Source organism: Aulostomus chinensis, chromosome 2, assembly GCF_037954235.1.
Source record: "Aulostomus chinensis isolate RoL2024-O1b breed Wild chromosome 2, RoL_Achi_v1.0, whole genome shotgun sequence".
Classification (NCBI taxonomy): Eukaryota; Metazoa; Chordata; class Actinopteri; order Syngnathiformes; family Aulostomidae; genus Aulostomus; species Aulostomus chinensis.
In genome coordinates this window covers 30,044,962-30,069,960 of record NC_141321.1, presented here as the reverse complement: position 1 = coordinate 30,069,960, position 24,999 = coordinate 30,044,962, and the positions used below count along the sequence as shown (strand labels likewise).

At 43.3% G+C, this 24,999-nt stretch overlaps 3 protein-coding genes and 1 long non-coding RNA gene across 8 annotated transcripts in view; 2 read left to right on the top strand and 2 right to left on the bottom strand.

The window, feature by feature from the left end:
• Positions 1-809: 809 nt before the first annotated feature.
• lsm14ab (LSM14A mRNA processing body assembly factor b) lies at positions 810-8,996 on the top strand. The gene is made up of 10 exons (XM_086189409.1): positions 810-1,138; positions 1,952-2,115; positions 3,059-3,206; positions 3,885-4,058; positions 4,341-4,421; positions 4,794-4,970; positions 5,543-5,702; positions 5,978-6,004; positions 6,814-7,054; positions 7,156-8,996. Exons 1-10 carry the CDS (start codon positions 1,015-1,017, stop codon positions 7,177-7,179), a joined length of 1,320 nt encoding a protein of 439 aa, XP_086045535.1. The 5' UTR covers positions 810-1,014; the 3' UTR covers positions 7,180-8,996.
• Positions 6,814-11,404, bottom strand: LOC147269701 (uncharacterized). The gene is made up of 3 exons (XR_015110595.1): positions 11,024-11,404; positions 9,094-9,240; positions 6,814-7,075 (listed from the first exon to the last, which is right to left on the bottom strand). It is a non-coding gene; the product is annotated as an uncharacterized LOC147269701 (long non-coding RNA).
• ss18l2 (ss18, like 2) lies at positions 10,598-12,323 on the top strand. 2 transcript variants are annotated; one of them, XM_086189432.1, is made up of 4 exons: positions 10,598-10,730; positions 11,048-11,124; positions 11,486-11,570; positions 11,960-12,323. In XM_086189432.1, the coding sequence occupies exons 1-4, from the start codon at positions 10,662-10,664 to the stop codon at positions 12,017-12,019; spliced, it is 291 nt and encodes a 96-aa protein (XP_086045558.1). In that variant the 5' UTR covers positions 10,598-10,661; the 3' UTR covers positions 12,020-12,323. The 2 variants fall into 2 exon arrangements, with proteins under 2 accessions (XP_086045558.1, XP_086045549.1); XM_086189423.1 differs by having other exon boundaries at positions 11,957-12,323.
• A 654-nt stretch (positions 12,324-12,977) lies between these two features.
• The window catches only part of garre1 (granule associated Rac and RHOG effector 1), a 35,804-nt gene continuing 23,782 nt past the window's right edge, over positions 12,978-24,999 (bottom strand). For all 4 annotated transcript variants that reach the window (XM_086189396.1, XM_086189370.1, XM_086189379.1 and 1 more), the window contains 12 exons: positions 24,384-24,596; positions 23,522-23,662; positions 23,271-23,366; positions 22,988-23,149; positions 22,402-22,560; positions 19,480-19,577; positions 18,768-18,893; positions 17,478-18,595; positions 16,367-16,532; positions 15,889-16,026; positions 15,567-15,642; positions 12,978-14,929 (listed from right to left, as the gene is read on the bottom strand). In XM_086189396.1, the coding sequence (XP_086045522.1) occupies positions 14,603-14,929; positions 15,567-15,642; positions 15,889-16,026; positions 16,367-16,532; positions 17,478-18,595; positions 18,768-18,893; positions 19,480-19,577; positions 22,402-22,560; positions 22,988-23,149; positions 23,271-23,366; positions 23,522-23,662; positions 24,384-24,596 (2,820 nt within the window). In that variant the 3' untranslated portion in view covers positions 12,978-14,602. The remainder of the gene's footprint in view (positions 14,930-15,566; positions 15,643-15,888; positions 16,027-16,366; positions 16,533-17,477; positions 18,596-18,767; positions 18,894-19,479; positions 19,578-22,401; positions 22,561-22,987; positions 23,150-23,270; positions 23,367-23,521; positions 23,663-24,383; positions 24,597-24,999) is intronic.

Genomic DNA, 24,999 nt, shown 5'->3' with positions numbered 1-24,999 from the left:
CCAGGTGATTGTTACACTTTAGGATTTTTTTTAATGATGTACTACAAAGGTAGCATTTTTTAATGAGTGCCCCCATATTAGAAGTTTTTTTTTTTTAAATATACAGCACTTCAAAATAGTGAGTGGCTTAAATATCCAGTTAAAAGAAACGTATTTTTTATGATATATGTGGACGCATTTCATTCATATCGTGACATATTAAAGAAAAAATGCAATTTTATTCAAATTCACAAAAAATACGATTCAAAACAAAAATAGGGCATAAAATCCAAACCCGAAATGGACCGACTGAAAGAGAAGCTGAGAAAACACGACTAATTGTATATCCTATCATTGGTTTGTTTCACGATATGCCTCTATATGGGAGTACTGTTTTTCTGTTTGTTTTTCTTACCTTTGTTTTAAATACGGTTGTTTTTGATGGATTGAGGTCCCTGACACAATAAAACCATAAAGTGTTTTTTCTTCAAGTAAGTTTTTTTTTTTTTCACTTAGCTTCTGGTGCGAGTATGTGGCACATGTGTTGACCTCTCATTGGCCTTAGATGTAAGCATGCAATTTGAAAATATGAGTTTTCTGCAGTAGAACCGTCCGTACCTCAAATGTTCCCTTTACATATGATTCATTAACTAATTTATCACAGTATGAAAAATATCAACTAAACTGCATTTGCATTCATGTACTGCTATTGTTATTTTTGTACGTTTTATTAGAAAATTGCTTTTTTACGTATGAGAACTTCTACAAGTAGCGTTAGTCAGAAAGTGCAACTTTAGAAAAATAAGGCACAGCCTATCTCCCAGCATGCTTAGCGGCAGGCGCAGTGTAATGAACACGGCCATGTCGTGGTAGAGATCAGTTCCTATACGGGCGAGTTAAACTCACGGCATAACTTATCGTTTTCATGTTATGTAGTCTGAAAATTCTATTTGTTAAAATAACTCATCTTACGTCTCGTTCGATAGAAAACCTATCAAACCGAAGCGAGTGCGTTGTTGAATTTAGAGGACAAATATGAGCGGAGGAGGAACGCCGTACATCGGCAGCAAAATTAGCCTTATCTCCAAGGCCGAGATCCGCTATGAAGGAATTTTATACACAATTGACACTGAAAACTCAACGGTAGCTCTTGCTAAAGGTAAGTTTTTTCAGGCTAGATACTGGCTACATTACTATAAGTTCTTTTACGCAGCGCTTCATAGCGATAAGCAACGGAAATGTTGAATTAATGTCGTCGTAGTTGGCTACGCTAGCTAGCCTCTTAGCTAACTAAGACCTAGCTAAGTGTTGCGCGTCCTTTGTTTACGTTGTGTTTGAGCTAACGCGAAATATTTGCCTTTTACCGCTGAGCACGAAATGGCACACAAGAAATACTGAGTTATTTACATTCATCGCTACTATCAAACACTGTATAGTCTTTATTTTGAAGTTATTTCGACAGTTGGTGAACTCCGTGACAGCAAACTCACACATGTAATCTCTGAAGCTTAATTACCCCTAACATACTTGTCAGATATCTTAATTATTGTGTAATTCACATTGATACTGGCATATTGAAGCATGACTCCTAATTTAACAACGGTTTGACACAAATACACCCCAGCTACAACATTGCTATTATTTTAATCATAACTGTTAGGGTGTGAATTGCCTCAAAGTAAACTATCAAAGCAGTAATCAATTTGAATTAGTCCAGGAGTCACTTTCTAGGGGACTAGGATTAGTTTGGATGGCTCTATAATCTGGACTATAACTTTTGAACAATCCATTTCCTATTTCTATTGAACTAGGAGTAGTAAGGCATTTTTTTGGGAAACATGAACCACTTTTGCAACCATAATTCTTTTACCGATCATAAATTATTGTGATAGTCTGTAAAAGGTGATTGTGAATGTCTTGCTTAACAGAATATACTGACTCATTTCAATTTTTCTGTCAATTTTCCCAACAGTTCGCTCTTTTGGCACTGAAGACAGGCCCACCGACCGGCCTATTCCACCCCGGGAGGATGTGTTTGAGTATATCATATTTCGGGGAAGTGATATAAAAGACTTAACAGTTTGTGAGCCACCTAAAGCTACTAGCACCCTGCCTCAGGACCCTGCCATAGTCCAAGTAAGTTTTTTTTTATTGTGCCAGTTACCTGCCAAGGAGGTTGTGTTTCTAAATTGATTTCCGTTTTGTCTATAAACAGGATTATACAATGACCTACTTGCTCGTGTATATGAAACTTGGTGGAGGGGTGTAGTATGGGGACAAGGAATTGTTTACACGATTGTAAAAAAAAAAAAAAAAAGAATTTCAGTGCAAACCTATATAGCTTACTCATTTTGACCTGTAGAATATCCACCAGATTTTTTGCTTGGAAAGAAGATTTTTACTTCCAAAGTGAGTTTTATGTCTGTGACATTCTCATCAGTGATGATGTGGAGCAGACTTCAGTGGTTTTCATTTTTTTCACTTGGGGAGGTTTATCTTTAACACTCATAACACCCAACTCAGTTGAGGTTGACAAAGCATGAAGATCCATAGTGATGCTGGTGGCACAATGAATGGCCTGTCTACGACTAAGACGCCACTTCAGGGTGCAAGAGTGTCTGGAGTTGATCCACAGCCCTAGTAACTGTGTTTTTGGACACATTGGAAAACCTCCACAAAACTGTGGCACAGATTTGTTTGTTTTTTTGTTTGTTTTGTTTTGAAAATATTACTAACATCTGGCCTGCCTTTGGTCTTTAACACTATGAGGTTTTGATCTATGTTGACATTGGCACATACCGTTCTGGGTAACTTGGGTCTTGTTAAAATTAATTTATGATGAACATTTGGTAGAATAAATGTTGTATAGTGATTTAAAATTAAAATAATGTGCGTCAAACCTGACTGTAAAATTGACAGTGTCGGTATGTCTGATAAGCATCTGTGCTTTGACTAAAAGCACGTCTGTGTCTTGTAGATGGGTGAAAGTGTTCTATGAAATTTGTTGATGCAAATACGATGATTTGAAACTGGTGTCTTCTTTTTTTTATCAAGTTTTCTACTCCATTTGTTTTTGTAGTCTTCAATTGGATCCACCAATGCTGCAGCAGCATCATCATTCCAGTCTGCTGGGCCGTATGCTCCATTCAGCCGGGCCCCTGTCCAACCATATGGCCAGTTTGGTGTCACGCCCCTCGCAGCACAGCAGTTTGGAGCTGCTGGAGGAGGTAACAACTGTCTGTTTTCTTAAAAAAAAAAAAAAAAAAAGTGCGGGGGGGGGGATCAAAATACTGATGAATGACACTCGTGGAATAAAGTAGAGGCAGCTAATTGTTGAAACTCACATGTCTAGAGGACGATTTCATACCATTTTGAGTTAGTGTTTTACTTCAGACCAGACTAAGAACGGGAAGATACAATTATGTAGACAACATTTCAACATATTCACTTGATAAAAGTTGAGAAACATTTATAAGGAAGATTGACAGTGTTGCTCAACCCAGCACTCATCAGTAAAAGCTAAAAGATTTAAAATATGGTTTCAGATTCTCACAGAGCTCTGTGAGCAGGACCGGGCAGATCTGGAACTACACCTGATTCCCTCTAATTTGAAAAGAGCACAGCTGCATCTCACCTTCTCAATTTCCTACTGCACACCTGATCCCCTTTATTTGTTGGAGTGGGATTAGGAGAGAAAATAAAGCAACAGGATTTCTACCAAACTGTTTTGCTGATGCTTGGGAAGAGTAACAATTGTAACAGCAAGTTACCGCTCTTCAGAAACATGGCTGTATGATATATACATATATAAACAAAATGAAGCTCTTTGCCTCAGTCACCTGCTGGAAGGTGGACTGTCAATATTTTCTCAGAAATTTGATACTGAATTGAATTTCTTCATCCAGGACGCACAAGTCCTCAGCTGGACCCTTTAAAGAAGAGTTCTACTGTTGAGCAGGCCGCGGCGTCAGCTGCCTCAGCCCCACCTCCCCCTGTAGGGCAGAGGGGTCAGACATTAGCATCAGCTCCCAGACCCACCAGCAGCCAGAAGCCCCCAGACCTCCTGGAACAGAGAAAAGGTAAAGAGACCTGCTCATCCCAGTGAAATGGCCCTACTGCTAGAAGGTCATCCAGAATGCTGGTGCTGATAAATAAAAAATTGGGAGGAAATGATTTTTATTTTAAAGATTGTAACAGGTTGCTTTGCTCATGTTTGTTTGCAAAGCTAAACACACTGTTGCACTGTCAAGAGTTCAGTTTGTGAACTTAAACAAACCCAGGCAGGCTGTCTCCCCACCACTTGTGCTGAACGATGTCTGTCTCTCAATAACACCACTGCACTCTGGGCTGTGTTGTCTCAGCTCCTGAGGTTCAGAAGGGGCCACAACCAGATATCGAACATGGTGCTGTTGAAAATCGGGACCCCAACAAGCGTCAGGCTGGTAAGTTTGCACCTCCACTTGATAACCAAAAACACACGTGATTCCATTCAGTGAAATATTTTTCTTAAAAACCACCAAAGGACAAAACAGCTACTTTAACATTTCAGTATGAATCTTTGTGTGAGGTTTTTGTCAGGGTTTTGTTTTCTACTCAAGGAATGACAGTAGCATGTCCTCGTAAATACAATGACTTAAATGTTAGTAAATTTTACTTGAGTAAACGCCAGATCATGACACTTGATGAGCACGACATGTCTGGTACCTCGTGTCACCTCAGGTGCATCCTGCTAAAGCCCAGAGCCAATAACAGGACTCTACTACACTCATTGCTGCTGGAATAATTATGTTTCTGTTATTCTTGTGACTTCTCAGCTGCTGCTCAGTCCACCCGCCGCGGCCGTGGGAGAGGAAACCGCAGCAGAGGCAAAATAAATGTGCGCAGGGATGGCATCATGAAATTTGAGGAAGACTTCGACTTTGAGACGGCCAACGCCCAGTTCCACAAAGATGAGATTGACAAAGAGCTTCAGACCAAGCTGAAACTGAAAGGTACCCCCCCCCCCCCCAACAGACTTTCATTTTTCAAGAGATGCAGCTGAGCTGCATGTTGAGACTCCAGCACCTGGGTGTGTTTTTCACAAGCACAGGCAGTTCTCCAAAATTTATCTTGGTTTTACTGCCTGAAAAAAATGATGCACCAGAGCACACATTGTTGCAAATATGGGAGTTGCTCAGCATGTCAGACTTGTGAAATTAGTTAATTCTCCCGCCACTCCTGCCAGTGATGACTCCAAACCAAAAGTTATGCATTCATGTTCTGTAGGACAGGCTGTTGGGAAGTCATGCTTCCACCTCCATTGTGTTGGTGATCTTATGTCGTAATGGGACCCACACGGATGCTACAAAGAGGATTAGTTGTATGTTGATGCTCGGAGCATTTGAACAAGACATGAACAGCCATTTCCAGTTTTCCCAGTTGAAAAACTTGTTATTCTGAGTAGTTTGACATCCCATTACTGCATGATTAGTGTGATACAGACCACAATGTATCTCAAGTGGTGGGAAAACAAGCAGTTTGTTCTTAATTGTTGTGTTTTTATGTTCCTCTAACGTATCCACAGATGACAAGACTGAAAAGACACTGAATGGAGAAGAAACAACTGACTCAGAGCATCCTGCCAATGAAGGGACTACTACTGAGGAGGAGGAGGCGGTGATAAACACGTGTTACTATGACAAGTCCAAGTCCTTCTTTGATAATCTGTCCTGCAATGATTCAAGGTATTTACAGTCGTGCTTATTGTGATAACAGAACGTAGCAGTGTGTCAAAGGGAAAACTGTCACAGGTTTTTACTTTCATCCTGTCTTGTAGAAGTTAAACGAAAGACCAGAATTTGTGCTGGATATTGAAACCACATTGGGCTGTTAGTGACACGGTGCTACATTCAAAAGTGTCTGTTATTTGTTTTTATATATATATGAATGAGTCATCATTTTATTAAAACATTTGAGTTTTGCTCAATCCCCTGAAATACTTTTTTTTTATCTCTTAAAGTAAAACAAGTGAGAGAGGATTTTCAAGGTAAGTGACATATTTTCTGTACTGTGTTAAGGGAGGCACCTGTGGAGAACCTTTTTACTGAACTGTAAAACTGTAAATACTAAAAAGTATTTGATTTGGTTTGGCTTTAATATTTCCTTCCTCAACACGGAACAGGTAGCACATGCATGTAAAGCTCAACATGACTCCACACAGCCACTCTGCATCTGAAGCTGTCAGCCGAATGACAAGAGACGAGTTCTGAATGAATGCTGAGCCAAGCTGTCTTCAAAGCTGTTAAATAGATGAATGTTGCCCCATCCTTAAATGTACGGCAGGTTGCTCAGACACAGATCCAGATGCTCTGCCCACCATCAGAGACGTCACATAGGTCAGGCCAATAAGTCTCCTGTCACTGCCTCCGACTAAGGAACTAGTAGAAAAACATGGAGTGGGTCACTGCTGCTCTGTAGGTCGCGCACAGACGATACATTTGGTTTTAACTCGAAGGATGTGGCAACGACACATTATCACTGCATTTGCTTGGTCCCCCATTATTAGTAGTTAAGTGAATACCCCCCCGCTGTGTAACTTGTTCTTTCATTGCTTTCCCACGAGCAGTATTGATCAAATCAAGTAGACTCGTCTGTCGACGAACCAAAACTGTTGATGTAAACCTGCACAGAATTTCTCGTTCTTGTTTGCCACAATTATGTTCATCAACAGTACATAGTTTCTTTAATTACCTGTTGACGGTGCCTCCCTCTGATGTGTAGTTTCTACATGTTTATGACCAAATATGGTGGAACTTAATCCGTGTGTGTGTGTGTGTGTGTGTGTGTGTATATCAGGGAGCGAAGGCCAACCTGGGCAGAGGAGAGACGAATGAATGCAGAGACATTCGGCATCCCTCTGAGGCACAATCGAGGAAGAGGAGGATTCCGTGGCCGGGGCTTCATGGGGAACCGTGGGGGCCGAGGGCGACCATCCAGCAGAGGTTCCTTTGGTCCTCCTCGGGGTGCCCCACCTGGCTTCAGAGGGGGATTCAGAGGTGGCAGAGGAGGCCGGGATTTCTCCGATTTTGAATACGGAGTAAGCCTTGTTTAGTCCATCCTAAACCAAAAAAAAAAAATGTAGTTGGCAGTTTCATTCATGGCAGAAGTTTGACTTCCAAACTTGTGTTTTTCTTCCAGAAGGATAACAAGGTAGCTGCGTAGTCCCGCAGCAGTGGGTTGGCAAAGAATTGTAGCCCAATGTCATGAAATTTTCCCATTCAAGAAATTTACTTTGGTCCCAAAATTCGACAGGAAGAATGAAGACACGCCGTCAGTCACCAGCACCAGGGTCAGCTGTTGACATCCGGGGGTGAGAGCAGCCCCATGTCTCCAATTTGAGAATGTTCATTTGTTTTTGCCCCAGACATTGCTTTGATTCCCAGTCACCAGACGGACACGACCATGTAAATACCTTGTTGTGGATTATTCTGTATTTTTGCATCAATAGAGTTCATTTCGTACTGAAGTTGTCTTTGATATTGGAAGCTGTATGCAGAGAGCCCACTGAAACTGTGAGTGGATCACAGGCCATGTGATCGATAGCTTTATTTTTTATTTCATTATGACGTATGTTGGCACCAACATTCACTGCATTGCCAGTTGCACCATGCTTTTCCCTGCGCCGACGTTCTTGGTGTAACCGCCGAGTGTTTTACTCACAGGAAAGGTGGTTTTCTTTTTGTCTTTGTGTTGATGGCAATTCATCCTTGATGTAAATCAAAGCCAGCAGAAAGAAACCGTTTCAAATTGATAATGAATGCAAACTGCCTGACACATTTCTAGTCTTGAGAAATGTGTCATCGCTATGTCGACACCAGACTTGCACCCCTGAAATGTAGCACACGAGATGAATTGTGTTTCTGCTATAGGTGTGTGGCTGGACTCATGCAGGCGCACTTAAACGACCGGTGAGAGCCAGTCTTTGAGGTCTGTAAAGGCGGGTTATAAAGTTAGCTTTAAAACTTTGTTGATTGTAGATTTTTATCCAGGCGGCTGAACAGAGAACCTCCACACGATTAATTTCTGAGAAAGATAAACTTTGATAGAACCGTCTGTAGAAGCTGTTAGCTTTGATTTAGTCCACACCTGCATTCAGTATTACCTCCTAAATTAAGACACTGCTTTGCTTCAGTAGGTGTAAATCTGCCAATGCCTGAGCGTTTTGTTGAGCTAAAATAATGGACAGCAGAAACATGTTTTCATCTCGAGGTCCTGAACATTCAGAGTTGTCCATTTTCTTGTGTTTTGGGGGGCATCGCTCTTGTTTGAATTGTCTTACTGATGTGTCATGTACATTTTCCCTCTGCGTTTACAGTCAGTCAGTTTCCTCTGGGGAAAAAAAAAAAAAACTAAGACTTTGCTGTGTTATGAAGCTTGTTTACTAGGAAAGGTGATAAAGGACTGAATGTCTTCAAGTTCAGTGGCAGCAGCCCTCAGACCTGTGTAGCTCCTCTTCTTGCATTGTTGTCAGTGCTCTTGCTCTCTGGATTGAATTTATTTTTTTAACTGACTTGAGTGAACAAAGGGACAAGAACTGGATGTGGTGCCAGTGATTTGGGGGAGATGGGATTTTTTTTTTTTTTCCCTCTAATTTGTTAGTACTTTAGGGAGTGCCTTCAGTGGGGAGATTTTTTTTTTTCTTTTTTCCGAGCTCTCCCTTTAACTTAAAGGTTAACTTTTGACTAAAGTATCAATAGCACTACATGGTGAAACTAGATCCTTCTCAATCGTTGAAAATGTGCTGTTTAACTGGATATTGCCTAGATTGCTGCATGATAGCCGTAGGAACCATCCCTCAATACGGGCTTCGCAATAAACCAGCGAGATTGAAATTGAGACAAAAGTATTACTGAACTATTCAGAACTGACATGTTTCATATGTTTGTTACTACTTCCAGTCACTGGAATTGGAAACCAGGAATTGTTTTCTTGAATATCAGCAGAATTGAGTTTTTACAATGATAAAGAGTTGTACAATATCCCCCGTCTCTTGTTTTTATTCTTCATACTTGTGTTCATGTGTTCTTTTTCCTCTGACATGTTGTTTCTGACACTCCCCAAATCTCCTGGACTCACCATTCTTACACGTGAACACGCGCGTGTGTCAAGAGTTGTTTTTTAGTGGGATGGAACTGTGCAGCACTTGGATCTTGCGGTCCCGCATGTTCTGATGGCTCTCAGTCTGACGGCTACATCAATTTGTAACATTCCTCTGGGCCGCTCCTAAAATGGGACACGATTTGGAGAAGAAAAATAAAAAAATTACACTTTTTTTGGATCCTTGTAAAATTGAGGTGCAATTTGACACAATCGGTACCAGGATTATTTCAAGCATTTCCAAAATTAGTATTTTACACTCTTGTTAATGTCTTCACGCTACACTATTAAAGAGTATAATAGAGCAGTTCTCGCCTTAAATTAAGTTACCATGAATGTACCCCACCCCCTCCGATCTGTCATTCTATAAGTCTTTAGAGTTGATTTTTGTGTAAAAGGCATGAATGAAACCATTTTGAGACCGTATCACACTGGGATCATGTAAACTTGTTGTTCTCCAGTTCTTACTTTAATACATTTAGATATTTGTTATTGGGTCGCATGCAGTACATGGAAGCTATTTACTGTATTTTCAGATTTAGTTTGTGATTATGATCTCTGTTCACATCTAATTACGTGTCTCGTTGGCTGAAACCCACAAGTAACATCTTAGGTTTTCACCGCCTCCCGGCGTCCTACAGCTTATCAATATAACCTACGTATGTACACAATACACTGAGACTTGTTCATTTTTGCATGTTAAATTAAAACATTGCGCCCCCCCCCCCCCATATGAAGCGCCTCAAAGGATTCTGTCAGTCTACAAACACTTCAATAGGGCAAAGAAAAGCATTGCTCATGATAGGAACGACCACTTTGGATGGTGCTTCTGATAACATCTCCCAAACTTCTGCATACCCACCATCTTCTGGGGATCGTTCACAATATGAACTTAGATGTGTTGAGGGAGGTAGTGGAGTTTTACTCATATAGATTATTACTATATTATGGTTGAAGCAGCGGCTATTTCTTCAAATCTTTTCATGATCTTTATGAAAGTGTCCGTCTGACAGATACTGGCTGAGTTCTAGCTTTGTACTAGGACGTGGTGCAGCTGGTCTTTGGGTCAGCACTGACATTTTTGACCTGAGGGGGGCACAAGTGGGCAGTTCAGGAAATATTTAGAAATGGGAAAAGGTCATTCTGATGGGACTGAGTGTGCTGGTGAAATTCCTGATGAAAAATCAAAACAGGAAAGTTAACGAATACAAATTCTGCATCTCAGAACAATGGAACAGTGTTCCCCCGGACACAAGTCCGTCCAGTCACATTTATACTGACTCCACATTTCATTACAAGTTGTTATTCTTTAGTAAAGATAATACAACTTAAGAGCTAGAACTAGGAAAGTCAGCGGGAATCATTTACTTGGGGGTTCATAAACTTAATCGAGAGAATTCCGAGAGTGTGATCAGTTCAGGATTCAGGAACTGCAGCTGTCCAGCAGATAGCGCTAGTTTAACGAAAAAGAGACGCCCGTCGATCAATCACCCCACGAAGAAGAAGACATTCGGAGAACGAAGAAGAACTGTCGTCGCCTTATTAACATGTCGATTGTTTTTGTGCCTAGGAAACTACGCGGAAAGGCTAAAATAAACCAAGAAACTATCCAGAGGGTAGGTGACGAAGTGGCTTAGCAGCTGTTAGCTTACATCCTCCTGTTCTGCTAGCGTTAGCCGCTCGCCATCTGAGGAAAACCTCCATTGACACTGTTTACACTCAGCGGAGCCTCAGGCAATATTCAGTCCCACCAGTCCTTTCAAGTAAAAAATGTTATTCAGAGTGAAATATAAATGCTTTATCATGCTCCGAACCGATTGCCGGTGTTTAATCATTACGCAATTGCACTGTTACCGTAAATTTATCGGAGTAAGCTAACTGCTATGTTAGCTAGTGTAGGCTAACTTACCCTTGTGTCGGCTAACTTTTCCAGTTGCTGGATGAAAACGACCAGCTGGTGCGGTGCATCACCGAGTACATGCAGAAAGGACGAGCCGTGGAGTGTGTGCAGTAAGTCAGACTGCCTTATTTCAGCCGTTAGCTCGCTATGCTATGTAGCTCTGCGGTGGTGTCCATCCATCAGTGCCGGATTTGTCTCCCAAAGCATGGAGGTGAAGCCCCCTGCCCGCCGCAGCTGAGCTGTTCTGGGCTGTTGTGATTAAAAGCCTGTAGAATAAATAACCCTGATTTAAATGTAGTAACGTGTGTATAAAAGTCTTTGGAATCTACATGATAACGTAGCTTGGATTTGACCAACTATTACAGTGTTTTCTTCTTTTAGTAGATAAGTTGCTCTTTCATTTTCAAAGACCGGCGTTTTCTCGAGTGTGTATAGTTGAGATGTGAACTGCTGTGATTTCTCTTCCTACAGATATCAACAGATTCTGCACCGCAACATTGTGTACTTGGCAACTATCGCTGATGCCAGCCCCGACAGCTTCCCCTGCACCTCAGCTGTAAGTAAAACCTTCTACCGCATGTAGGGCTCTCATAATACCTGCTACCAACATGAACCATCATATTAAAGCATAGATGTGTTTATAAAACTTGGAACGTTTTACTAGTTTTTACAGTGAGACCCCCCCCCCCTTCACATGGGTGGCGCTGTTGCTCCTTGGCTCAGTGTAAAGCGCCAAAAACTGGAGAAGACAAACGGATTTGACGATGAAACTTCCGGCACTGCTTTTTATGATTTCACCTCATTATGAAGCCTTTCAGCTCCGAGGGCCTTGTAGTGAAAAGCTGATATTGTGACAGCCTCACGTTCATGTGTCACAGCTGGAGAGACAGCAACTGCATGTTTCTGTCGTTGACTTTTTCTTGACGCTTTGTTGCTGTCCAGCAGGCCACGTCGGATGCGGCCTCGGCCACGGCAGCGCACCTGAATGGGAACGGAGGGACGTGATGGCGGCTCAGTCGCCCCTCGGAAAATGTACTGTTCAATGCTGTTGGCTGCTTTTACACCTCAATCATTGTTTGTGTGATTATATTTGGTCAGGTGTTGTTTAGAGTGCTGGGGTTCCAGTTGTCCAATGGATTTTTTTTTTTTTTTACATAATTATATTGAGATTTGTGACTTGAACCTGAATCCTGACGTCTGCCCCTGCATGTATTTATTTTCTCTACCGTGGCCAGAATACCTCAAACCCACGGGGCTGCTCATTCAACTCTGAATTAAGATTGTATAAACATTAAAACTTTGTCGATAAGATTTCTTGTTTTTGTAAATACCACACAAGACCCAGTGATTTGTGTTAAAATCTGCGATGTCCATTCTTCGAGCGCCGCCAGTAGCATCATCTTGAAGAACGAATTGCTCTTCTTATCAAAAGTTTAAAATTAATTCTTATATTTATGTGACTGCCAGCTGACTGTATGAGCCAGAATCAGTTGAGATGTCGAAGTATTGTGCCAGTAGCTTGATAGTCCAGGTACTGACCCAGTAATAGCAGCTATTGCCTGATCAGGACCATTTTATTTGACTTTAACAGTCATGCTGTGTATCAGGTAGACCTGGACCACAGAACCAGGCAATACTGGACAAGAGACCTATGAGGCCCAAATTTGCCAAATTCATTTTGGCACTTGGGAGTCAGCAGTTGTAAAAATATGAACCTGAATGACCTCCTAAACTGGCATCTGCCATCAGCTGATGGCAGCTTTGTGATGTGGAGCCTCAGTTGTCTGTGTAGCAGGAATGAACGGACAACCTTCGATTTCAGAGAATCTCGCGTGAACCCGGACCGGCGCGGAACCAGGCGCTAACAGCAGCAGTTCAGGACAGCTCAAGCAGTTTTTATACTAAAAGGGAAGGTGAACGTCGTCTCAGCGTCAAAGAAAAAAACTGCAGACGTGAATTTCGAATTGCTAGTCATTTTTATTCATTTTTTGCATTGCTGGTACACTTGGTGATTCAGTTGCCAGCTCAAGAGAACAATAAGCAACATAAGCCAAGCAGTCCCCCTTCATATCTTTTATCAGGGCAACGTATTTTTATCTTTTTTTTTCTTTTGTAGAAGCCACTAGTAAACCATTTGACACAGCTGAAAAGCTAACGCTTACAGTCCAAGGTCTGTAACGATGTCTTTAAAAAGGCTGCAACAGTTAGGGAGATAACACAGACAAAAAGCAACAAACCCTATATCTTGATTGTGCAAAGCACATTAACTATAAAAAGATATATATTTATATGTATATACAGCAAACAATTCTCTGTAAACATGTTAAGTATGTTAGTTTTCTGAAAACATGGTGTCATTTCATAAATACAGGCAACATTGGCATCCGCAAACATCACAAAAAGATAACATTCTGGGCTTTTAAATACAGCCCATTGCCATAGAAACCAAAGAAACAAGGGCTCAAAAATACCCTCATCACACAATGTTTTAGTGTTAGCATGGCATATTTGGTAACCTCTGGAGATAGATGATGTAGTTCTGCTCTGTAGGAAAAAATGTGCTTTTTTCACATATTGGGAGGTGGAAAATAATATTTTATGTAATATGCCTACAGGAATACTAACATACAGTAATGGTATAACATGTAAGAAAATACAAAAATAAGATTAATACTGTCAATAGTTGTACAAGAAAAATATTGTATTATTAAACTGAAGAGAAGTTATGGTAGTTAGTGTCAATCTGGAGCGAATAACCGCCAATTAGAGAGGAGGAGATGAATTGTTGGTGTGAAGATGTCCAACTTCACTGCATCTCCTCGATAATCTCGGACCGCCTCTAAACTCTTCAGCACCATTCGTCTGAACGCTTTGGTTGGAAATAATATTCTGCAAGTGCTATTAATACCAACATGGCACATAGTTTCTGCTATAATTCTTAACTCTGGTCTGTTGTTGAAAAAAGTAGTGTATTTCTCTCAAATTACACCTCTGCAGTGACTTACTATATTTATGCTGAGCCTGCTCAAAGCCTCTTAATAAAAAGAACTAAATATTATATTTCAACTTCAGTATTTTACAAGCTATGAAACAGTAGATGGTAGCTGTATTCTGAGTCATCTTGTGTGAGATTTGGCAGTTACAGCTATGTAGACACAGTATATTTATTATGGGCAAAATGAGAGCATTTCAAGCCCCTGCCGCGCCCCCCCCGTGTAATACCCTCTTTTATACACACACATTCGGCTACAGAAGCAAGTGGGTGACTGCGTCTCCAGCTCTTGTCTGACGAGACGTGACCTCGACAGACAGAGAAACGACCACTAGGCTAACTGCTGCCTTCATGACACATGCATCATCTTCGGTAGTTTAAAACATGGCAGTTCAAAAAACTTCAAAATACGTCTTTTCAAATGGGGATGTCTGACATGGAAAAATATAGATACAAAAATGTTGAGCCAGTGTGCGTACTTTAATTTTGCCTCTGGGGCTTTGAAATCTTCCAATTGAGTGGGCGTGGACTGTAACAGGTGCAGCTGGGCCCACTCAGCGGCTCATTGAGCAGAGCTCCTTCACCCTGAACTGGGATCAGTACTGGTGAAGGTAGGAGGGCCTGTGCTCGTGTTTGAGGGGGAAGGATTTAAAGCCCTTGGTCATGGGTTTGTGTTGCTGCTGCTGCTGCGGTTGTTGCTGTTGCTGCTGGGTGAAGGGGAAACCAGAGGAGATGCCAGTGGAAGGAGAGCAGTCGCTGGCAGTGGACCACACTGGAGACTGCAGCATCTGCATGGAGTCGCTCCACTGGGAGGAAGGAGGGATGTTCATCTGGTACAAGGAAGAGCTGGGATTGGGCATGGTGTTGGTGTGGGTGGAGTGCTGCCATGGAGCTTTGGGAGGCCAGGTTTTAGTTTTGCTGTCCTGTGGGGCATTTTGAAGAAGCTCAGCAACAATTATCTTGCCAACACATAAAACCAGCACACTCGTTTGAAACCTAATGTGCTACAAATCTTGAGTGGTACGATAAAATATACAACCAATGGCTGAAATACTCGGTTGTCAAAGCAGAGTGTTTCTATTGTGACAAAGCAGAGCTGCAGTGACCACAGGAGCCCCCGTGTGACAGCACTCAACCTTCCAGGACCAGAAAACCACAGACGCTATTTGGAAAGGTGTCAAAATGAGCCCAGCAACACTGTGGGTTGGTTTAACACATTCAAATAAAATCAATGTGTATCCATGATTATGTAGTTAAAATGAACAGCGCACACGCAGTGAAGCTGATGATATCTGTGAAAAGTACTGGCGACGACAACAGCAGGCTTTTATTTAGTATCTTGCTGCAAACCTGCTCAGGAACCACATTAGACAGCTGGAGGTGACAAAGATGGACCTACGCTAATGCACAAATGGGTATTTTACATAGGCGGCAGCGGCGGCGGCGGCCCTGAACGACTCCTGTGGTCAGTGACAACAGAAGCACACAGCCACAAACATGCTCAGAGTATTCAACCTTTATCCAGAGAGCTGCAGGCATTCTGAAAAAGAAACCCTGTACCTGGTTGTCATCTCCGATGTGATGGAGCGGTGGTGAAGGAAGAGTGCACACCTCCGACTCACCGCAGCTGTGTTTTCTGCAAACAGAGTTTTTTTACAATCAACCTGATCGTCGGTGCTCAGAGAAAAGCTGCGGCAGGCGATGAGTATAACAGTGTGGGAGGAGGGCTGTGTGTCATAAGTGTTTATGAGAAATATCTGCTCTTTGAATGTTGTCTAACACAGATTAAATTGCCTGGTGGAAAAATGAAAAGAGAAATCTGAGGAGAAGCGGGTCTGAACTGATCAGATAGGGGATGTATTTCAGTTATTATTAGACTTACCTCCTTTGCTTAACTGCCGCTACGAGGTCCGGCCCAGAAAACATGGAGAACAGACTGTCGCCGTTGGCTGAAGAAGTCTCATCGCTGGAGCTGGCTGAATCTCCCTGATTGGCTGACCAGCTGCTGTTTACAGCCTCACTAGGGACACAAGCAGGAGGGCAGTCAGCAGCATTTACATGCTTTACAACGTGCAACAGACTCAGATGGATGTGATGATGTGGGCGTAGCTACACTTTGGTGATCTAGAGGGGAAAAGACCTTCTATGCAAGACTTGCGTCTGGCAAACAGAGTTGAGAGGAGTCAGGACTTTGTAGTAGAAATGCAGTTCAGTATTGATAGCTGTTATTTACCTTTAAAAAACACATATCTTGGATTACTCCATGTGTTCTGATGGGCACGCAGTGCAGTTGTTCCACTTGTATAGTTCAGGTTTTAAAACTACAAAAAAGATCATTTGTGTCATGTATGGATGCCTACCCCTCACTGTAGTACTCTGGGTGGGACCATGTCCTGTGTTGCTCGTCAGGCATTGGCCAGTTGCTGCGAGGGTTACTGGGGCGACGGATGTGCTGCACCTGCCGTTTCTGCTGCATGGCCTGACTGACGCCGGCCACGTAACGTGCAAACTCTGGGTCAGAGCCAACTGTGCATGGAAAGGGAGGATAAACACAACTATGAGTTTCTGGCACCCTCAGCTTTTCTCTTTTGCTATCAGAAGCTCATTCCATTTAGCCAGACTGTCTACCATAGCAGAAAAATCACAATGGACACAAGACAACCCAGCACAAAAGGTCTCCACTGCAATCAAAAGAGTGTGCTGCACTGTAAAAAAAATAGCACTGGGCGCTGCCTAAATTCAGCGTGAAATCTTCAACTTGCAGTTACAATCTCATCCAGGCAGAAAAGGTTGTTCAAAATTGATCCAAATCAGCTCCACGCTTCAAACACACTGAATAATTAATCACATTATCACCACGTAACAGCTGAAACACATCTTGATTTTTCTCTCATAAACATCTTAATGCCCTATTTTTTGTTTTTGGGTTGGGACTCTCTTGATGCCAGTTCTCTGGCTGAAGAGAAAAGTAAACAGGAACTCATTTCCTGTGTATTTAATTGTACTGATGTTACCCTTTGAGCATGACAACAATATTATTAAAATAATATTGTTGTCATGCTCAACAATATTATTTTAATAGTCCCTCTGTGCTGTAATCCACTCATGTCTACAAACTAGTTTTCAGTAATGGGACTATAAAGATTTGAATTTAAAGATGAAGAACTTTATATGGCAGTGGGATACCTGCCGCGAGCACATGGACTGGCGGTCTGATCCGCCACGCCGCACTCAACGGTAGTCTCCTGGTAATGAGCAGCAAACTAATAACAGCAATGGTGAGTCATAAAAACATTGCTAAGCTGCTTCTCTGACGGGTTTTAGAATGAACAATGGAGTCGTCAAAGCTCCGGCCCCTCTCCTAGAGAGGACTGACGGTCTATTCTAAAGTGGTGCATCTGTTATTAACGTCCAAATGAAAGTGAAAATAAGAACACCTGGTGAAAATACAAAAAGGGAGATGGATCTTGCCTGCTGGGTCAAAGGGCAACGTGTCTCCAAGCACTCCGAACACTCCCTCGTTCTGGTCTCTGTTCGGCCAAGTATTGTTGCGAGGCCCCTGGGGCTTTTGGCCCAGCATCTCTGACATGACACTGTCCATGTAGGTGCTAACCAGGCCCAGACTATACAAGTCTGAGCTCAGATCCGGCAGTCCAGGGGAGCCCCATTGCCCAATTGGACCCAGGGGTGACAGTCCCGCTGGGGGGCCTTGTGGTGACGGCTGCTGCCCAGAGGTGCCAAGCCACTTGTTCGCCACTCTTTGCTGGGGTAGGACTTGTGGTGGGGTCTGTTGAGGAGGAAGCTGAGGAGGTGGTGGCTGCTGCTGGCTGATTGGCTGCAGGAGGTGTTGGTAGTACTGCAAGGCCTGAGGGGAGGGCTGCTGCGGTGGAGGCGGGGGCTGCTGTTGCTGCTGCTGGGGCTGCTGCTGTTGTGAAGGAGGCGGAGGTTGCTGAGGCTGAGACTGCTGCTTCTGCACTGATGGGGGAGGCTGGGGCTGAGACTGAGGTTGGGGAAGGGTCTGAGTTGGGGGTTGTAGCACACTGTGAGAGATAGCCTGGGAAGCTGGTGCAGGTCCACTGGGGGGCTTCAGCTCAGCGGGGTTTGCAGACGCCACAGAGTTCCTCCTCTTGACCAGGGGAGAGGCCTGCTGGGATTTGCCCATGTTGAATCCTGAGAGAAAGTCGATGACATCTTGCATCTCTTGGTCAGTAGGAAGGTTCATCCCCTGGTCATCAGACACCATGCCGTTGGCCAGCTGGTTTTGCTGTGGCGAGTCAGGGTTGCAGGACAGACTGCCCATCTGCAGTATGCCGTGTAGCCTCCCATCACTATGACCCAAACTTTTGGCCTTGTCCTCAGAGCTACTGCTTGTCAGCATGCTGCGAGACGGGGTGCTGGGGATGGAGTAACTGCCCCCACTATTGGAGCTGGATGAGACCTTCTTGGTAAACTTGGATGTTAGCTTGGATATGGTTTTAGGCAGTCCACTGGAGGTCTTGGAACTGGTGCCTGGAGGAAGATCTACATGGCCGCCATAGTCTGGGCTCTCCCTCTGCAGCTGGATTTGAATGGTTGGCAAAGCTTGCTCTCTTTTGAGGGGAAGAAAGAGACAAGCATTTGATTATTTAGTAATAAAAAGGCCTTCACAACAGTTTTCCAATTTAGTGGTCTGAATCTTAATAGTACAACCCATCATCTGTATAAGAAAACTAGCTGGGAAAGCAATAAACCCCTACTTGTAAGTATAACATTATCACTTACTTCCTCTCTTTCCACCTGTTGATATCCAATACTGCTGTGTAGAGCACATCCACCAGACCAAGGGTCTTCTCTGGATCCAAGCTGCGCTGGAGCAAGGACATTGTCGCTGGGTCCTCCTTCAGACACCTGAGTATTGTCGCATACACACACAAACACGCACAGAAAGGACGGGACTTGAACTACAAGTTCAGTATCTTGCAGCCAAAAGACAAGGGGCTTTGCTAAAGAGATTAAAAGCTGACATGTGCCTTCCTTAAATGTTATCATGCAAAGAAGATTTTTCTGCGCCATAGAGAGTGTGGAGGCTAAATTCAACATCCTGTCTGAAATCACACCAGCACCCTCCGCACAACTACATCAGCTAAAAAGATACATTCCCTCTATTAAAACATCTGACATCTTTAAGTCTTTGAAAAAAAAAAAAGAAAGATTCTGAGCACACATTGAATTTCATTTCTTAAATGTTCGAAAATATGCATATATTTAATTGGATGATGCCTATTTAGCATGTCAAATTCAGAAAACTTGCTTACTATAAAAGAATTCCATCTTAATGTTAAGTGGAAAGTTGTCATGGTGATGTCTATTTGTTAGTTTTAAAAGCCTATTCTACTGTAGTGTCTCATATGAGTAAATGTTGACCCACGAGCAGGACACAGGACATTTCACACTTGGATGACTGCCGTCTTTAAAAGCATTTTGATGTACTCACCATGTAGAGGGAACCTGGACCACCACTTTGGATCCTTCCAGAGTGATCTGAGGAGCATAAGCCTCCTTGTTCTCAATCTGAGCCGTATCAACAACCACCTATTAGGACACACAGACATCTGTATCAGCCACTTGCATAACAGAGTGTGGAACCCACCGCGTCCTGTATTTTGACTCTTTAAGCTGACACCACAAGGGAATATAATGCAACACAGTGAAGCTGGCAGGGGGATAGTCAGATTAAGGACCTCTTTCAGCCCTATTCAGCCAAGCCGTAAGGGGTGATTCAAGGTGAGGAAGCCAAAAGCGTTTTTTGCTTTCCCTTTTCTCATCAAACATATTACAAGTTCTTTGGTAGCGGCCTTGGCTCCAAAAGAACCACACAGCTGGGTCACAAAGAGGGAGAGAAGGTGGGAGGAGACTGTTTCCTGTATTGCAGGAAGTTAGCCTATTGTTATTAAAGAAGCAGGTGTATCCTTGGAAACACGCAGAGATAGTCTGTCAGCTTTGTTGAAACACAAGTGACAAGGTCACTGAGGGCAGGAAGAAAGGGGAACAGCAGCAAAATAGAAAGGTCGACAACTTCTCTGGTTTCCGTAAGTCACTGCTTGAAGGGAAAAGGGTGTGGCGGCTGAGTAAAGTTTCCAGGAATGATAAAACATTATTGGTCTTTTTTTGTGAGAATGAATTTAACTGTGAGAAAAGAGGGCGAAGAAACAAACAAATGTTTGAGGGAGGTATGATAACAGCATGGTGGTGAGTGTACGAGTGCGTATATGTAAGTTTAAGGAAGAAATGATGTGTGCGTCCATGCACATTGCAGTGTGTCTATCTGTTCTGAGTTGAGTAGCCCAGATAAGAAGTTGATACAAGGTGCTCATCCATCATCCAGGGATTGTTTTACAGCTAGCATAGACCTGGCAGAGCCGGACGGGAACACTCCCCATGCCTGACACACAAACCAGAGCAGACCACACAGAGGAAATAAACACTGGAGTATAAACACACTGGTGTTACTTCACGGAGAATCCTGCCGCTGACCCTCCTCCACATGACTCTCAGCAGGTGTGTGTGTGTGTGTGTGTGTGGCCCTGTTCAGATCTGGCATCAACATGCAATCACAAGCGGACAGCATCCACATGTGTCTCACTAGATTTCACTTGGCTGCTCCATATTAGGGATGTAAAACCCAACCACAAAATAATGAGCCCAAGGTTCACTACACATGAGCTACGGTCTTCTCACTTACAATGACTTGTGTGTGTGCTGAGTGTGCAAATGCACTTACACACTGATGGCTCATTTGCTCTGCCCTCCCTGCTAAAGTACAGAGAAAAGTACAGGCACAAGCACAATAGTGACGGCATTAGTGATTGTAGCCAAGGTTCCATTTCGTAAATTTTAACCAAGTTTCAGAAATTCAGCAAAAGAAAATGCTTAATTTCCAAGTTGCCACATGCTCACTGAGAAAAGCACAAGGTGATACTAATGTCTCGTCTACCTGCAGAAGTTGGTGAAATGAGAAGATGTAACCAGTCAAACCGCAAACAAACATGGGTAGAAACAAAGTAATAGGATTGATATAAAACTCAATGACAGATAGAGAGTTTTGAACAACTAATATTCAAGCTATGTGAGCCCTGAAGACCACGAGCCCTGCAGGGCTGCTGTTTTTACCCTAGGATGGGTTGCCGTAGAATACTGTTGACCCTCCATAGATGAGTTCCATCACTTGCCTGATGAGCACTTTCATCAAATATTGTCAAAGGCGACCAAGACTGTGGCACATGCAGGTATATCGCCTATATGGCACAGAAACGAAACAGAAAAAATCTGAAGCCTGTAATTAAACCTGTCCACTTGCAACCAGATCTCTAAACAAATATTAACACCAGGTCTGAACAGTGTGTGTGTGTGTGTTGGGAGGGGGGGGTGTTCTGGCTGCGGACACGCCCAGGCGGGCCCATCCTTCACACAGATGTAGCAGGAATGTTTCTCCTCTTTTGTGTCTCTGTGGTGTTTGTTTACACCTCAAGGCGGTCTTTAAACACACAGACAGAGCTCCTCATCTCCATTACAAATCTAACAAACAATGGGAGGGGTGACGCAGGACCCGCAGACACACACAAAAAGAGGATTCAGTGACTAAGCACAAGTGTCATTGAAGCGCGGCAGGCCTGTTCACATTCTCTCCACTGCTCTAGTATCAACTCCACTCTGGTCATAAATATTAACAGAGGTACTGAGTGAGAATCCAGTAGAAAACTGTCTACACATGTTATCTGACACAAAGGAGGCTGCGACTGCCATCAGCTTCTCTAAAGTTTTTATTGACAATCTTATTACTATTTATTGATTATTGACATGATATATGGTAGTATAACTTGTAGCTTCTGTTACTGCTATGGCCACATGAATCTACTCTGGTTGTTAACAGTCGTATATCGTACAACCAAGGCAAGGCCACATGGCAAAAAAAATTAATCAATTATATGTAATGACCATATTTATCACAATAGGAAACATGAAGACACCAGAAGGTTCAGAACACACTTTAGAAAATAGTTTCATATAAATAAATGGCTGGGAAATATTGACAAAAAGAAGTAATATTTTTGCTTGAATACCCCAATGCTGTTATAACAGACTCCGCCAACAATTTTTGTGATATAACAAAATCCAATATCTAAGATGGTATCTAGAGGAGGATTTACTGCCCAGCCCTATACACGACATGTTAATTTGTACCGCATACAACTCTATTTAACCAGTATTTGTATGTGAACATTCACCAACATCCCAGCAGTGTTAAAAATCATCATTAGAATATCCAGTTCAGCTTTGATTCCCACTGTGTCCGTCTCTGGCACAAGAGGACACCAGACGTTGCTACTACAGCTATTTTTATCCACAGTCTACCCACCAGACCAGCCTGAGCAAACAGCAGCTGGACAGCTGTCTTGCAGGCTCCTCTCCAACTGGATGGGCAGACTTGGTTGAGGACCTCTGTGACGGGAGAGTCATCCCTCGGGGTCACTCCGTTCTGGCCCAGCGCCTCCTTAATGAGCTGCAGCATCGTGTGCTGAGGAGACAAAATACAGTGCGGCATCAACAAAGCAGTCTGCTGATGTTACACTACAGACCGTACTGAAAGTGCTACTTTTACACTCACTTGGTAATTTATCAGCCACGCCTGGACAGAAATATAGCAGCCTTGTAGTAAATCCTCCCTTCACAGGGATTATAATGTTCAGTTTTTACTGGATCTCTTTGACTAAGGTGTTTCTTAATGGTTATTTTGGGTGCTATAATTTGCTGTCTAGTGGGCAGGGTTCTACTGAGGGCTGCACCTAGTATTTTGTCCATCTCAGTTTATGATCCAGTTATCACTCAAAACATTCACACAGCATCAGATTCTTTGGGAACAAACAAGGCAACTTCTCCTCTCCAGGCAAATAAGGGTATCCCCCAACAGAGGAAGGACGAGGCTGGCAGGTGAGAGGTCATACCGTTTTGAGTTTGAGGTTTTCAGCCGCGGACTCATTAAATGACACTCCTTTGAGGAAATGCGAGCCAATCTGCACAGGGATGGTGGGCAGCTCACACTGGATGGGCTGGGAGGTGGTCTGCATCCTGCCTGCCTGCTGGGCCTCTGCCTCACTGCAGCAGCCCTGCACTCACAGGCACAGACACACATAAACAGGCCAAGACATTTCATCATCAAACATAACTCCTGTCAGAAAATCTTTCAAGATCAAAGAACTACACACCCGTTTGTGAGAGATAACCCACCTGTAAGGCTGCCTCTGCAGATATGGGGTTAAGATGAAAGCCGGCCTTCAGTGCATATTCACTATGGCCCAGGCTCTCTAGTGCTGCTTTATAGGCCTGCAGATGGAGAGAGTCCCACCCTATTGTTAAACTAAATGATTGAAGGTGACAACATAAAACCTCGCTGGCAAAAGCGGACGTGCCGTTTATTCTGAAACTGTACAGGTGAGTGACTGCAGTTGCCTACCCAGGTCTGTGGGATGATACTGTACCTGTAAAGCATTGTCAATCTTCATGTTGAGCTCCTTCAACTGGTGCTCAGGGATGGTGGTGTTGTTGGAGCAGAAGAGTTGCTGAACCTGGATGCCTGCCAGGCAGCCGTCCCGGCCCCTCTCTCTCAGCCTCGCCGTGGCCTGAGGGTCCAGCAGCACACAGCACAGTACTGGGTCAGAGTTGCAGCAGTAACAGCTCCGCTATTATAGCACAATCGCTCAGAGAGCAAGACATACTTGACAATGAGGGAGTTGTACTGACAAACTAGCTCTTTCATTTGGACATTTTAAGTACGAAGAGCACAAAATAAAAGTTGATTGTGCAAGCAGAGATTTTACAGACTTATTCCAAGAATCCACAAAAAAATCCCAGGAAACCATTTTTCAACAGGTTTCCTATTAATCTTGCTTTTTTGATGCAAAATTGAGAGTGGATTTCGAAACAGAGACAGGGCCAACCCCCTCCTACTAAAAGCCCCCTCTCACCAGCAAATCCCACAGCTATCCCAGCCTAGCCCTCTCCAGGGCTAACACTCTGCATGCCAGGGCAAAAAAGATCAATCAACCCACTTTTCTGCTCTCCGCTTCTCTGTATACAACAAAGCACAGAGTAGGTCCTCTTACAATAGGACATCCTTTACATAGTTTGTGGTTGAGAGGTTTATGGATCAAAGCAACCCAGGTTAAAAGACAAACTGCAGCCCAAAAAAACAGGGAATAGGAAATTAAGGCTGGAAATCATAAACGGCTGGTATTTTTCAGGAATGTCTAACAAGTCTGTTTTTTTACCTCACACAGACAAACCCAATATTTCCAAAGCTCAGACCAGGAAGAGTCCTGGGGGAACGAGATGGCAACGTACCTCTGCTGCACCTTTCCATGAGCGGGAGGCTTCCTCCAGCTCAGTGAGGGGCCCGAGTTCAGAGCTTTGAGAGCGAGCGTTGGTGCAACGCTCCTGGGCCTGGGCCAGAGCCTCCGCCAGGCAGGACTGGGCCACAGGCTGCACCTTCTGCAGGGCCTGTGATAGAAACTGGAAATGGACCTGCATCACTGTGAGGAAGCACCGACCCAGTACCTGGAAAGGCAGAGAGATTATGGTTATTAAATTTCTTTGAGTCAGGCATCAAACAATAAGAGGGCCCTGAGGGTGAGAAACTAACATGCATTTCCTCGTCCCTCAGATGATGCAAAACACCGAGAGCTTCTTTACCAACAAACTAATAATCTATCCATCTGTCTTCCAAATGATTCACATTTTTTTATTAGATCAAGCAGGGTATTTCCCCCTGCATAACAGACAATATATCAAAATGAACCCCTTTTAGCTGTCCTTAAGAGAACAACACATCCACAACATGAGATATATCAGTAGATAGACAGAGAAACAGCTGAATAGTGCAACCCTGAATTGTGATCATTAAAAACCCTGACACAATCAGCTCTCCAGGCAAAATCCTTTCCCTCCCCTCATCTCCATA